Below are 14,317 nucleotides of genomic sequence, written 5' to 3'. Positions count from 1 at the left end.
TTTTATTTTTGAATGCAGTTTTTTTGTACATAATTCTACATTTGTAAGTTCAACTTTCATGATAAAGAGATTGCACTACAGTACTCGTATTAGGTGAACTGAAAAATACTATTTCTTTTGTTTTTTACAGTGCAAATATTTGTAATAAAAATAACTATAAAGCGAGCACTGTACATTTTGTATTGTGTTGTAATTGAAATCAATATTTTTGAAAATGTAGAAAACATCCCAAAATATTTAAATAGTATTCTATTGTTATTTAACAGTGGGATTAATCGCGTGATTAATCGTGATTAATTTTTTTAATCGCTTGACAGCCTTAGTATTTACATTAACAGTCTTGTTTTAGACACACTACCTTAACCGTTTGCTGGGCCAAGTTCTCCTCATTCTACCCACTGACTTCTGGGAGGCTGAAGAGGTGTAATGGTTTGGCCCTCTATTCCTCAGACTGTCACATTATGACATTATGTGCAAATAATGATTTTTTGATTTGCTGTCTGTTCCAGGAAAAAAAGATTTTGTTTCTAGTCAAAACTAACATTTTTCAGAAAACCAAAAAGTTGGGGAAAAAAGTTGTTTCATTTGAGGTTTTTTAATTTTTTTAAAAATAAAATTGAAGGAACTTTCTTAATGAAAAATCATTTCAAATTGAACAATCAAAACATTTTGTTTTGACTTTTTCGGAGGGGAAAATTAAGATTTTTATTTTTCAACCGAAACCATTCATGACTTTGACATGAATTCACAAAATGTTTTGGTCAACATGAATTTGCATTTTGTGCTGAAAAAACTTTCAGATGAAAAATGTTGCCCAGTTCTAATTATGACTTTTTCTCAAATGAAGCAACAGAGCCACTTGACTCAAGAAATCTAAATGAATGTGGATTAACTAACACTATAGGGAAGCTACCACAAATTTATAAGACACCTCGGAAACCCCACTGCTAAACTTTGGGCCAAAAATCTAAGTTTAGGTTCGTAATTTTCAGTCTGGTTGTTTTACAAACCCAGAGCGAATAAATGGGTTTGCATGAATTAAAGAGCAAGCTACACTAATCAGTTTGTTAGAGACTTGTGTAATGAATTATGTACCACAAATATATATTAAATAATGATTGTATATATTACTGTTAGGAAATAAAAAGGTCTGTTTGCTTTTTGTATGTGTTTTGGGGGATGCAGCAGTTCAGATTGTGCTGATAAGAAAAGTGGTTTGCATATCTTATCAGTAAAATTATTGGCCTATGCAGACAGGAAGGTGAAGAAGAGGGAGCTGGTAGCTTTGGAGTAAATCCGGTGCACACCCTCTCCCTCCCAGCAAGACAAGCTAAATGTATAAAAACCCAGAGCTACAAAATCATACCAGTAAGAAGAATAAACAACTACTGTAAGACAAGAATGACTGGATGGAGTCAATGGGGTTGAAAGCAGAGAATAGATGTGTTGGAAACCAGACAGAAAAAAGTAAGTTTTAGCAGGATAAGCACGAATGTATTATTTGAGGTTAGTTATTGTGATTTATATATGATAAACTAGTGGTTTAGACTAGATAAGGACACAGATTAGGTAACTTGGTAAACTGAGTCTGCACAAAGTTAAGGAACAGGGAATAAAAGATAGAGACTGACAATAAGAAAGTGGAGAAGACACAGGGGAAGAAGAGTTGAACATAGCAGAGACAAAACTGCTTAAATGTCAAACTTTCCTAGTATTTATATTTTGTGCCTATACTACCCAGCTGTGTCCTTTGAAGCCATTCCGTACAAAGAAGGCCATTTCTGGCATCAATCTTTTTCTGATGCCCTGGTGGTGGTGATAATATTTTGCACTTCTATGGGTTCATTCAGCTTCCAAGTGCTTCACAAGTGATAACTGTTCTTCAAAACGCCCAATGAGGAGAGCAAGCATTACAATCCTGACCTTACTGATTGGAGACACAAACGCACAGGGGACAATCCCACACTAAGGGTACGTCTATGCTACCTGCTGGATCGGCGGGTAGTGTTCGATGTATTGAGGATCGATTTATCGCGTCTCGTCTGGACGCAATAAATCGATCCACTAATCGACGCCCGTACTCCACCTCGGCAGGAGGAGTAAGCAGAGTCGACGGGGGAGCCACGGCAATCGACTCGCTGCCATGAGGACGGCCAGGTAAGTCTAACTAAGATATTTCGACTTCAGCTACGCTATTTGTGTAGCTGAAGTTGCATATCTTAGTTCGAACCCCCCTGCTAGTGTAGCCCAGGCCTCAGACGCAGACCTGGGAGGAAGTAGAAGTTTGTGATTTCCCTGCCTCTAGCTTTTTGTGTTCCAACCTCTAGATTGTTCCCATCTGCAACAGTTTAATTCCCAGAGGGAGAAATTCTACCTACCAGGAGCCTGTACGGAGACAGTGTATTCATTTTCCATCTTGGCTGGCACACGCACAGATTGGGCATTCTCTGGAAAGAATTCAACTTCTGTTCTCACTTGACAATCCAGTTTACATTTCATGATAATATAAAGTGTTGTCTGCACCTAGGAGTAAAGGCATCACAACATGTAGGTTCACAATATCCTGGAGCCGTTCTTCATTGCAACCCCCGCGCTGCTCTCCCCTCTGCTGAATTCAGCTCAGAGCAGTGGGGACACCTTTTCAGGGCTTCTAAACTCCACTTGGAAAAAGTAACCCACTACAAGCGATTGCTTAGAAACTTCATCCCTGTCAGGTTTCAGTATCACACACAGGGCTCTGTATCTGGGTTCTGTGGATGGCTGAATAAAGCTGAAGACAGTGGATTGGGGCAGGCTGTAAAACTGCCAGACATCCTGGTGCTTGCATCTGTGTGTAGGTGACAGGTTTTAATGCCTCAGGGTGCCATTTATATGGTGAAAATATGAAATCGGTGCTTGTGGCACCCACTAGCCAGGAAATGAAATCTCATGAGCACACTAGATCGGTTTCATTAGCATCATAAATGGCTCCCTTAGGCTCAAGAGCATGTGAAGGACAAGCCCTAAAACAAATATTGGACCATGTCTACATCGTGACCTATAATCCACAACGTCTAAGGCTTTGTCTACACTAGCACTTTTGTCAGTAAAACTTCTGTCATTCAGAGGTGTGAAAAACCACACACCCCTGACTGAGCAAAGTTTCACCGACAAAAAAAGGGATGAGGACAGTGCTATGTCTGCGGGAGATACTTTCCCACTGACATAGCTACCGCCACCACTCATTGGGGGTAGTTTAATTATGCTGGCAGGAGAGCTCTCTCCCGCACTGGTACCACTGTGCAGCTGTAAGGTCTGTAGCGTAGACATCAGAAACTGGTTAACTCTCGGGGGAAGGGGCTATATTTTGCGTGTTGGAGCAGCACCTGGCACAACAGGGACCCAATCCCAGCTGCTTCTGCAATCTAAGTTATATGTAATTCCTTTGTGTTGCACAGATGAGGCAGTACCCAGAATGCCTAGTTTTGCTGCTCATGAATGTGATGCTTCTCAATTCCATCATAGCCTTGCACAGATTATAACTCCGTCAACAGCATTCTCTGCTCCAGGTATAAGCAGCAAGATATCTTGTCATGAGCATACACCAGCGCAAACAGAGGAGTTTTGCAGATGGAGTTTGTGGACAGAGCTGGGATCTCTGCTACTTGCTTGTGCAGTTTCAGCTTCATAGCTTCTTACCCTGAAAGTGAGTTTTTCCCGCTATTACTCCAAACAGCACAGCCATCATGATGTTATTGCTCATGCTCAGGAGAGGATCAAAGAAAGCAAATTGGAGCAAATATACATTTACTTTTCAGCCCAAAAAGGCGTATTATGACTTCCTCAGATTATTGGTTACTTCTTGTATCTATTTGTACAGCACCTGTCCAGCGAAAGCTCTATTTGTAATCCAAAGTATTTCAGTGCCACAGAACTATGAACTCTGAGAGGGGAAGTTAAACCAAAAATCACTCTCTCTTACATCATGCTGTAACTCTCACTCAGCTTCGGCTCTGCTGAACTGTGAAGGGGAGTGAATTCCTGGCCCAGACTCTCAGGTGAGGGATCTTACTGCCAGCCCTGGAGAATATTATCCTAGGGACTAATAAAACTCCCAGCCAATCTTAGTCTGCCAACACAGGGTATGGGCATCTAACATTTTATATGCTATAAAGTAAAGATATTGTTACTCTTTTCTCACATAGCCAAGGCTTTAAAGATCACCAGTACCTTAAATGTAATCACTTAAGTGTTTTGTTACACTAGCAGGTCATCTACTACACTGATTGTAATCTACCAGTATCCTGTAGGTCTTTTCATGCTCACAGTCTCTTATGCAGTAGACCAGGATCTCTCTACCATGCCAGTGGGATAGAGCCTATTAAAAGCAGAGAATTCAGCCATTTCTAGGTACCAAAGACGACAGAGAAAGCCTACCTCAGCTTCTGATTTCCCCCTCAGTCTTAGATCATCTATGATTGTATCATGCCATGAGTTCGAGATTCCTAGCCATTGCCAGTGACACCTCGGACAATGCACTTATCCTCATTTTAAACATGAGGAAACAAAGGCAGAAGTGAGTTACCTACAGTACACGTCGTTGTGAGGCTTAATTCATGAAGGCCTGTTATCATCACGTGGAAGGCACTAGAAATGGATAAAGCTTTATAGCACGTATAGTGCTGGTAACACATGAGGCTATGATGTAACCTGGAAATGCCCTGAGATGATGGATTGTCCAGTAAATGCACAGGGGTGGTAGCAGCATCGTTCCCATGGATGTGGCACTTACAGCTGTCCAGGAAGTTCCAAACGTACCCCAGGTTTCTTTTTTCAAGATGCTCAGCCCCACAAGATCTTGAGGCTGCCCAGTGCTCAGCCGACTTCCCAGTTAACTTTGCTCTCTGTGGTGAGGTTGTCTCCACGGTCAGTCATACCGAGGAGAGCACACAAAGATCTTAGGCCTCAGTCACAGGCGAGGATGTTTCACAAAACACAATCAGCTATTTCCTTTGAATCTATTCCCGACCCCGTTCCGTCCCACTAAGGAATGCTTCTGCCACACAGGGCACCACTTCAGTTCAACAGCAGCATTCGTTCTCCTATGTTCCAGCGTGTTCAGATGCCACCACACACAGCCTTGTGCTACAGGTAGGTAAAGCTTAGAACTCCATTAGAAGCTCAAATTCAGTTACACATAGTGACCAGTAGGGGTCATGGCTGCTACAGTTAAACAAACCCTTGTCCCAGCCACAGGAGTTGCGAGTTTCACCTCTGTCACTCTCAGCACCTGCAGATCTGGAAGCAAAGACCTAAGAGTATGTTTCAGACCCACCACCCTCTCCGCCCCTCTCTGAACATGGGAGCATATTTTGCTACTGTGCATCTGAGCCAGAAATGCCCAGTATGGTAAAGCCATTTTAGACGAGGTGACAACAATACCGCCAACCTCTAGCATCCAAAAATCAAGGGTCGGTTGCAAAAATATTATGAATGGCTTAAAAATTCTTGTTAAATGGATTTTGGATTCTCAATTGCCTAGTAATCTATGCTTTTATGGCTCATGTTTTCAAGCTTCTCTGCAACCATGAAGCCTAGAAACTCTAAATAAAAGCTGAGTGTCCCATGGTCACATGACTCCAGGAGCTGGGGCTTTAAAACAGACTCCAAATATGGAGAAACTATAAAAGCCTTGGAGTTGGCCACACCATGACAAGTATGGAAACATATCGAGTTGCTGCCCTTGTTTCATTGCACTAAAAGGCTAAGCTGGCGCCTTTTCCACAATGCACGAAAAGGAAATAACGTAAACTGGTGGTCACATTGCAACACTGCAGTGCTGCTTAGCTGTTGGGTTTTTCAAGTCTCCTGTAACAGTCAGTACCTTAAGTTGTATGGACATCAGATCTCAAACTGAGCAGTATCAGGCTGGGTCAGACCAGAACATATACCCCCAGATACGGAGGGAAGTGAAGTTGGTGCTCCATTAGGTGGTGCTCTTGTGACAGAGTTTGCTGGGGCATATGTACAGTACTCTCCATTTGGGGGGAGAGGCGGGGGAGATGAGCTGTGCTGACAGAGATGCTGTCTTTCAGAAGAGACAGGAAACTGATCCAGAAAATTTGCAGGAAGTGCTTTGGGACCCTTACAAAATGGTGTGTTAACCCCAGAACATATATAGTCCACCACGACTTATTATATCCCACCAACTTGAATAAGCTCATAAAAGCCTGAGCCTCTTCCACAACCTTCAGGTTGGGTGGCAACCCTGTTTAAGTCTTCATCGGAGGAGTTACAGTGCAGCCAGGACAACCGTAGGACACTGAGTGTCACGGTATTGCTCCTGGGCTGCGGGAAGGAATCTCAGGAGATGGAGACACTGGGGGTGGGGCTGAAGGAAAAGAACAGAGCTTGGGTATCCAGCATGGCAATGCAGAGCACTAGCCACTAGTGCACAGTACAATCCCATGTCAAGAACTCTAGAGGAAATGGACATACTGTACCCCACAGTGTATGCGGTCAGGCTGCACCACCAGGTCTCCCAGGGTGCTCTCGGATGTCCCGTGCTGCTGACTCATTGCAAGTTTCCTGGAATAAACTGGGTTTTTCTCGTCTTCTGCCTCTGTATCAGTCACAGAATCGCAGCCAGAGTCTAAACAAAGCAGACAGAATCCCGTTAGGCCATTCTCATGCACCAATAATACATGGATGCATGGAGAAACACATAAACCTCAAAGTATTCTAAAAGAGAACCTGCTGAAATTCTTAAACAAGAACTCAGAAAAGGAGATCTAGTTGAAAAAAGGGGAATCAACCAAGTTTCCTCATTTATTCCTGTAACGGGACGTCTGGGGTTGGTTTGCATTTGGCCACAGAGACATACAGCTCCACAGACCTGCTGTAGTGGCACTGAATATGCTTATTCAACAGCCCCATTCATATGAAAATGAAACTATAGTAAACATCAATTACAGGAATTTGGTCATCAGCTGGGCTGATTCTAACAGTCCACACTCCTCTCCCAAAGCTATTAAAGGATAATTGATCCCCCTTAGCGCCAATGATGAGCCTGCTTTTGAGGGCCTACTTGTATTGCTCACCACAGAGAGTTATATCAGACTATTGGATCCACTCTTTCTACTCCAACCCAATCAGTCTCTGTTAGGGTTCCCCCCCAACTCTGAACTCTGGGCTACAGATGTGGGGACCCGTGTGGAGACCCCTAAGCTTATATTCTACCAACTTAGGTTAAAAACTTCCCCAAGGTACAAATTCCTTTCCTTGTCCTTGCTGACACCAACAAGTGATTTACACAAAAATTCAGGGGATGGTCACTTGGAATCCCTATCCCCCCAAAATATCCCCCCAAGCTCCTTCACCCCCTTTCCTGGGGAGGCTTGAGAATAATATACCAACTAATTCCCTTAGCAATGTGAGTACAGACCAGACCCTTTATCTTTAGAACACTATATGCAGAAAAACAGTTGTTATGGCACAAGTGGGCCGTGGAGTTTTTATAGCATGTTGTGGGGAGGCCTCAGAAAGAAAACGGTTGACAGCCCCTGGTCTAGAAAACATGAACTATGAGGGAAGATTGAAAAAAATGGGTTTGTTTAGTCTGGAAAAGTGAAGACTGTGATGGGGGAGTGGGGGAGACATAACAGTTTTCAAGTACATAAAAGGTTGTTGCAAGGAGGAGGGAGAAAAATTGTTCTTCTTAACCTCTGAGGGTAGGACAAAAAGCACATTGGGCTTAAATTGCAGGAAGGGAGGTTTAGATTGGACATTAGGAAAAACTTCCTAATTCTCTGGGTGGTTAAGTGCTGATATAAATTGCCAAGGGAGGTTGTGGAATCTTCGTCCTTGGAAATTTTTAAGAGCAGGTTAGACAAACACCTGTCAGGAATGGTCTAGCTAATACTTAATCCGGCCATGAGTGCAGGGGACTGGCCTAGATGACCTTGCGAGGTCCCTTCCAGCCCTATGATTCTATGTAAATAGTGGTCAAGGAGAGCCATCTGACAATATATTTGGGATTTATTAAAGCTTCTGAATGGTTTGATCTTGTAGGACATTTCCTCATAGTCCTAGTCCTGTCACCTGACTGGAGGCTATGGAAACAGAGCTATTAGGTAGAGTGAAAACAGTGAGCCATGTTAATCAGTTACTGGATTAACTGCTGATGGAGCAGCCAGCTGGGGGAACTTTGGATATGAATTATTCAACTGCTCTTTCTTTCAGAAAACCCTGACCCTTGCCTTACTAACTTCCCCTCCAAGCAACTGGGCAACACTGAGGGGGCTATATTGAGAGACTGAGTTCCCCCGTCACCGATACCTGAACATGAATGCACCAGAGCACAGTCTACTTTACTATTCCTGGCAGCACAAAGACCCAAAGGGACAGGCAGAGTTGGCCTCATTACACCATCCAGGCACCTGAAGAGTGACCCAATCCTCTCTATGCCACCATCTATATTTGCAAAATGGGTATAAGTGAAAACATCCAGATAAGAGAGACCACAACTGAGAGGGTCTGATCCCTTGATCAGTAAGGTAATACCTGATTTGAGCTTCCTCTGTCAGTAATTATTGTATTCATCGGTGAAACATTAATCTCTGTCTTGGTAGGGAAGGACCCTTTCTGCTCCCCTTCAAATAAACTACCCCAAAACCAGGCCTGACTGCTTCTGAAGTACCCATGAGAACAGCAGTCAGGCAAGGAACTATGGTCCTACAAACCCCACTGCATTTCCTTTTGAAGGATGGACATCCAGGCAGTGCTAGTAGCTGAATGTCTCAGAGAGCAACTCCATGCAGTGTCTCTCCCATCCCAGCCAAGCCCTCCCCCTCAGTTTCACAGCCAGCTGGGCTGTGTGATTTCAGTGTGCATCTGTAGCCCCCAGTTAAAAACCCGAGAAAAACTTGATCTGGCCACCTGCTATGCTAACTGTTTACTAGAAATATAAGCCAATGGGAAGCATTGAGTTATTTTAATATACTGAATATTGTTACGCACAGAACATACATCCGGTCTGTCATCCATTTCCTCCTGACTTCACTGATTTTATCTGCATGGAACTGACAGCTGTGGTTTCTTAGTACTTAGAATTTAGGCATGTGAGCTGACTGAAAGAGTCTGCAACTTGTCCAGAGTACTTCAGCATCTGGATATTAATACGGTTCACAGGACTTAGCATTAACCAGCCCGACAGGCTGAGTAATTAATTCGCTAAGTTTGTGCCCTTATGGGTGATCTTTGGACACATTTTTCTCCATACAGTGCTTCTTTCCCAGCTGAGGTAGCATGATTTAAGAGCAGACAAATTTAGTGTCAATACTCCAAGGATGAGTGTGAAAGCCTACATGTGGACCAGCACCTCCACTTGGACACTGAGTTCAGATCTAACTGGGCAAACTCATCTGTATTTGCCAGAAACTTGGTAAAATCCTAGAAGTGACAAGGAACTTTGGCAAAATTACAGCTGGAAAAGCAAGGCCCTGACCTCTGCTGTACTCACCTCCAGGACGAAGAGAGAAGAACAGTAACACAGGGCAGACTAGTTAGCAGAAAAGCACAGCATAACGGTGAGGTTGTGGAGGAGTTTGGAAACCACACACACATACACACATACAAATGTATATCTGGATTGGGAGAAGATAATTTTTATCTTATAGGTGAGATAGGTGGTTACCCACAGCTGGTTAATAAATACTTTGAGAGTCTCAGATTAAACATGCTGTCCAAGTGCAAAGCCCTCTGCAAACATTTCATTGATCCCCGTGAGGTAACATTTCACGGGTGGAAAAACTAGACACAGAGGCAGTATCTCCAGTAGACTTTCCTTAAATTTTCTATCACTACTCTCACCACTGAAACGCCACAGCTTGTGGCTATGGTAGGAGCTCTAGCACAGGCCATGTCATTGGCACTTTAGCTTCTGTCACGCAGGGTACGAGTATAACAGGTAAACACACCACTGGCATGCTCCATGCTCATGCTCCCAGAGTGGTTGCTACAGTGAGACATTTTTAAGAAAGTCTCTAGTATAGACACCACTAGAGACAGAATTTCAAACCTCAATACCTCAATGTAAGAGGTTCTTACTTGGCAGCGATGGGATACCTTAGCTCCTTTGTGCTCCTGTAGCTAGGCCCTTTGATGTGGTTCAGCCCTCCAGGCAAGCCACAAGTCCTCCTAATCAGGGCAAACAGGAGTTCAAACTCAGAACATGTCCTGGGCCCTCAGACCTCTGCCTTCACCCCTGTCGATGCAGGGCTGGCACCAGTTTCCGTCCTGAGGCTAGTTCAATAGCCATTTCTCCCCGAACCTGTCCTGATCTTCCCCACTATTGATACAAGGGAGGAAGAGGGCTGGCTTCGTCCCCCGGAATCTCCAGCTACAGGCCTCGAGACAGAAGCTAGTGCTCCATCTGCATTCCCTTCCCCAGCCCCCGTGCCCACAGTCACCTACTATACCCTGCCTCTCTCCAGGCCTCATCCAAGGTCCTCCTAGATCAGGGATGGGCAAACTATGGCCCGCGGGCCGGATCCGGCCCTTCAGGGCTTTGGATCCGGCCCGCAGGATTACCCCTGGTGGTGCTGCGGGCCCGGCGCTGCTCTCAGAAGCAGCCCCCAGGCCGGGAGGCAAAGGGCTCCATGTGCGCACGCAGAGCCCTCTGCCCCCCCCCACCCAGGGGCCGCAGCACTTCCTGGAGTGGCGTGGGGACAGGGTAGGCATGCAGGGAGCCTGCCCTGGCCCTGGTGTGCGCCACTGCCACCCCGGAGCCACTTTAGGTAAGCGGCACCGGGCTGGAGCTCAAACCCCTCCTGCCCCCCGCCCCCCAACTTCCTGCCCTAAGCCCTCTGCCTGTACCTCGCACCCCTCCTGCACCCAACTCCCTGCCCTGAGCCCCTTTCTGCACTCCTGTGCATTCCAACCACCTGCCCTGAGCTCCCTGCTGCACCCCGTGCACCCCAACTCCCTGCCCTGAGCCCCATCCTGCACTCCGTACCCCTCCTGTACCCCAACCCCCTTCCCTGAGCCCCCTCTTACACTCTGCACCCCTTCTCTGCCCCAATCCCTTGTCCTGAGCCCCTTCCTCCACATCCCGCACTCCACCCGCCCTGCCCCGGCCCTGCATACAATTTCCTCACCCAGATGTGGCCCTCGCCCCAAAAAGTTTGCCCACCCCTGTCCTAGATGGTTTCCCAGCCTTGGAGAGCCCACACCAGGTCCTGCCTCATCCTAGTCTCTTCCAATTCTGAGGGAAGTCTGTTCCTTATGTTCTTTGGCATTCCTTCCCAGCACGCTTTAGCATGGTTCCTGAACTACAACTCCCCTCAATCAAAAACTCTCTAAAAGTGGGAGGGCCACTGGCGCCCACACCATGGCCCCTCCCCCCATGCCACCCCTTCCCCCGCACCACCCACTTTCCCCCCGATCCCCCACGCCACCCATTCCCCCAGGGCCCTGCTCCTGTGCTGCCTCTTCCACCTAAGACCCTGCCCCCCTGCTCACTCCTCTTTGCCCCCTCTTCCTCATCGCTCACCCTTTTGGAGGGCATAGCCTATCCACTTTTAAAAGTGATGAGGCCATGGCCCCCTGAACCTCCCCCCCATTCTGGTGCCCCTGCCCTCAGTCCCACCATAGTTCTCCCCCCTCACTCCGAATGCCTTTGTGTGAGGATGAACCATCGCCCTACAAACGTGCAAACTTGCAAATGCTGCATTTCCGAGACCAGTGAGATCAACAAAAAGCCAGCCAGAAAAACCAGGAGGTCTAGGGACAGGAGAAGAGAAAGCGAGGAGGAAAACATGGACTGGAATAAAGAGAAGCAGAAGATACTGGTAAAATGAGCAGCCACAAGTGGAAGGGGAAGCAGCAGGGTATTTACCAAGTTTCCACTCAAAAAAATCTTGGTTTTACCAATTTTTGCTCTAACTGTGCTTTTTTTGGACCTGGGAATTTTTCACAGGGGAAGCAGATGGGCCGCGGTGAAAGGCTGGGGGCAGGAGGGAGCCATTGTTCAAGGGTCGCAGCCTTCCACTCCACTTCTGAGCCCAGCCCTTCAGCGTGGCCCTCTCCACTACCCCCACGAAGTGGGGGAGCAAAATGGGCAGGGAGCCAGGTCCCAGCAGCCAAGGTCCCCTGACTGCTGCTGCAGGGAGTAGAATGCTTCCTCAACTGCTATGTGGGGAGTATCACCCATCCCCCTCCCTCATAAGTACTGGGCTCCCTTCCCCTATCACCCACTCTTGTCCCAATTTTCTCCCATTTTTTAATAAAACCCAATAAATTCCTGGGAAATTAAAAAAAAAAAACACACAAAGGGCCTTATCCATCCCTTACTCACCTTACCCGAGAGGAGGAATTAACGTCTTCAGACCTAGTAGGTCACATAGGCACCGCCTCCATGGGTGCTCCCAAGGTCCCACCAGCTTAGCGCCCGGCAGCCACAGCTGTTTGGCGGGGCCGCCGATCAGCTGTTTGGAAGCTGGGGGAGGCGCTTGCGGGTGGGCGGAGAGCAGTGAGTGGCAGGCACGCATGGGGCCTTGGGGGAGGGGTTGGAGCAGGGATGGGGTGGGGTGGAGCACCCTGGGGGAAAATAAATCGGTACTTATAGTAGGTCAGCACACAAAGTGACTGCGTAAACCGAGTCATGCATTTGCCCAAAAATACAGGCCTCTCCTACACTTTCTCCACACAGCTTATAGTCTAAACATGCACCAGTCTCTGCTTATAAACCAAATAAAGGGGAATTGAGAGGACAAGTTAACCTCATCAGGATTGTTTCACTGCTTATCGAGTAGTTGTTGGCAGCACACCCACAGTGGCGACAGAGGAATTTGTAGACCTGTCACAGCCCACACACTAAGGCCATGGCTACACTTGCAAATTTGCAGCGCTGCAGCAGGGTGTGAAAACACACCCTCTCCAGCACTGCAAATTGCGGCGCTGCAAAGCGGCAGTGTGGTCAAAGCCCCAGCGCTGGGAGCGCGGCTCCCAGCGCTGTACGTTATTCCCCACAGGGAGGTGGAGTATAGACAGCGCTGGGAGAGCTCTCTCCCAGCGCTGGCGCTTTGACTACACTTAGCGCTTCAAAGCGCTGCCGTGGCAGCGCTTTGAAGTGCAAGTGTAGCCATAGCCTAAGCCTGTATCTGCACAGGCGGCTTGGTAGGGATGGCAGAGTGCCTGAGGAGAGAGTCCTCTCTGCACAAACAGTGGACCAATGTGAGGGAGCTGGATTAAGCCAGTGACTAAATTCTTCTCACAGACCTCGCCAGAGCCTTTCACTGCAGTGGGGAAAGGCTCTGGCAACAGGGAAGGAGCAGGGCACTACACTGCTAAAAATAGTAGATGGGGAGGCCTGGCTTGGGAGTGCAGAGAGCCATGTAGGATATATAACCTAGGTTCTGGCATGTCTGTACTCTACCCACCTATGCCATACCTCACTGACTGCACTGCTATTTATATCCATGCTAGCTGGGCATGCAGTGTTTGTACTCTATGCACTACCGTAAGTGCTGATATAGCCAAAGAAGTTCAGCAGGTTTCCTAACAAAGCACAGGAATATTGACAGCCTCTTCTTCTGGAAAAGGAGGCTGAATGAAAAGTAAATTGAGAACACTGCTATTTTCCAAAATCCTTATGAAGTTGCAGTTCTCACTGGTAAATTAGCAATTTTGGAACAAATTGACAAATTAAACAGTAATAAGTCACCAGGACCAGATGGTATTTACCCAAGAGTTCTGAAGGAACTCAAATATGAAATTGCAGAAGTACTAACAGTGGTATGCAACCTATCATTTAAATCAGCCTCTGTGCCAAATGACTGGAGAATAGCTAATGTGATGCCAATTTTTTAACAAGGGTCTAGAGGTGATCCTGGCAACAACAGGGTGGTAAGCCTAATGTCACTACCAAGCAAATTGGTAGAAACTATAGTGAAGAACAGAATTATCAGACCCGTAGATTAACACAATATGTTGGGGAAGAGTCAATACAGCTTTTGTAAAGGGAAATCAAGCCTCGCCAATCTATTAGAATTCTTTCAGTGTGTCAACAAGCACATGGACAAAGATGATCCAGTAGCTACAGTGTACCTGGACTTTCAGAAAGCCTTTGACAAAGTCCCGCACCAAATGTTCTTAAGTAAAGTAAGGAATCATGGGATAACAGGGAAGGTCCTCTTGTGGATCGGTAACTGGTTAAAAAATAGGAAGCAAAGGATAGGAATAAATGGTCAGTTTTTAGAATGGAGAGAGGTAAAAAGTGGTGTCCCCCAGGGGTCTGTACTGGGACCAGTGCTATTCAACATATTCATAAATGATCTGG

At 46.3% G+C, this 14,317-nt stretch overlaps 1 protein-coding gene across 1 annotated transcript in view; it reads right to left on the bottom strand.

The window, feature by feature from the left end:
• The window catches only part of PIK3AP1 (phosphoinositide-3-kinase adaptor protein 1), an 80,081-nt gene that overhangs the window by 39,020 nt on the left and 26,744 nt on the right, over positions 1 to 14,317 (bottom strand). Inside the window, exons 3-4 of the mRNA XM_045024228.1 lie at positions 6,483 to 6,631; positions 2,379 to 2,523 (exon numbers count right to left, since the gene is read on the bottom strand). Of these exons, the coding sequence (XP_044880163.1) occupies positions 2,379 to 2,523; positions 6,483 to 6,631 (294 nt within the window). The remainder of the gene's footprint in view (positions 1 to 2,378; positions 2,524 to 6,482; positions 6,632 to 14,317) is intronic.

This window comes from Mauremys mutica, chromosome 7 (genome assembly GCF_020497125.1).
Source record: "Mauremys mutica isolate MM-2020 ecotype Southern chromosome 7, ASM2049712v1, whole genome shotgun sequence".
NCBI lineage: Eukaryota > Metazoa > Chordata > Testudines > Geoemydidae > Mauremys > Mauremys mutica.
The sequence above is the reverse complement of the archived record's forward strand: the minus strand, read 5'-3'. Positions and strand labels throughout refer to the sequence as shown.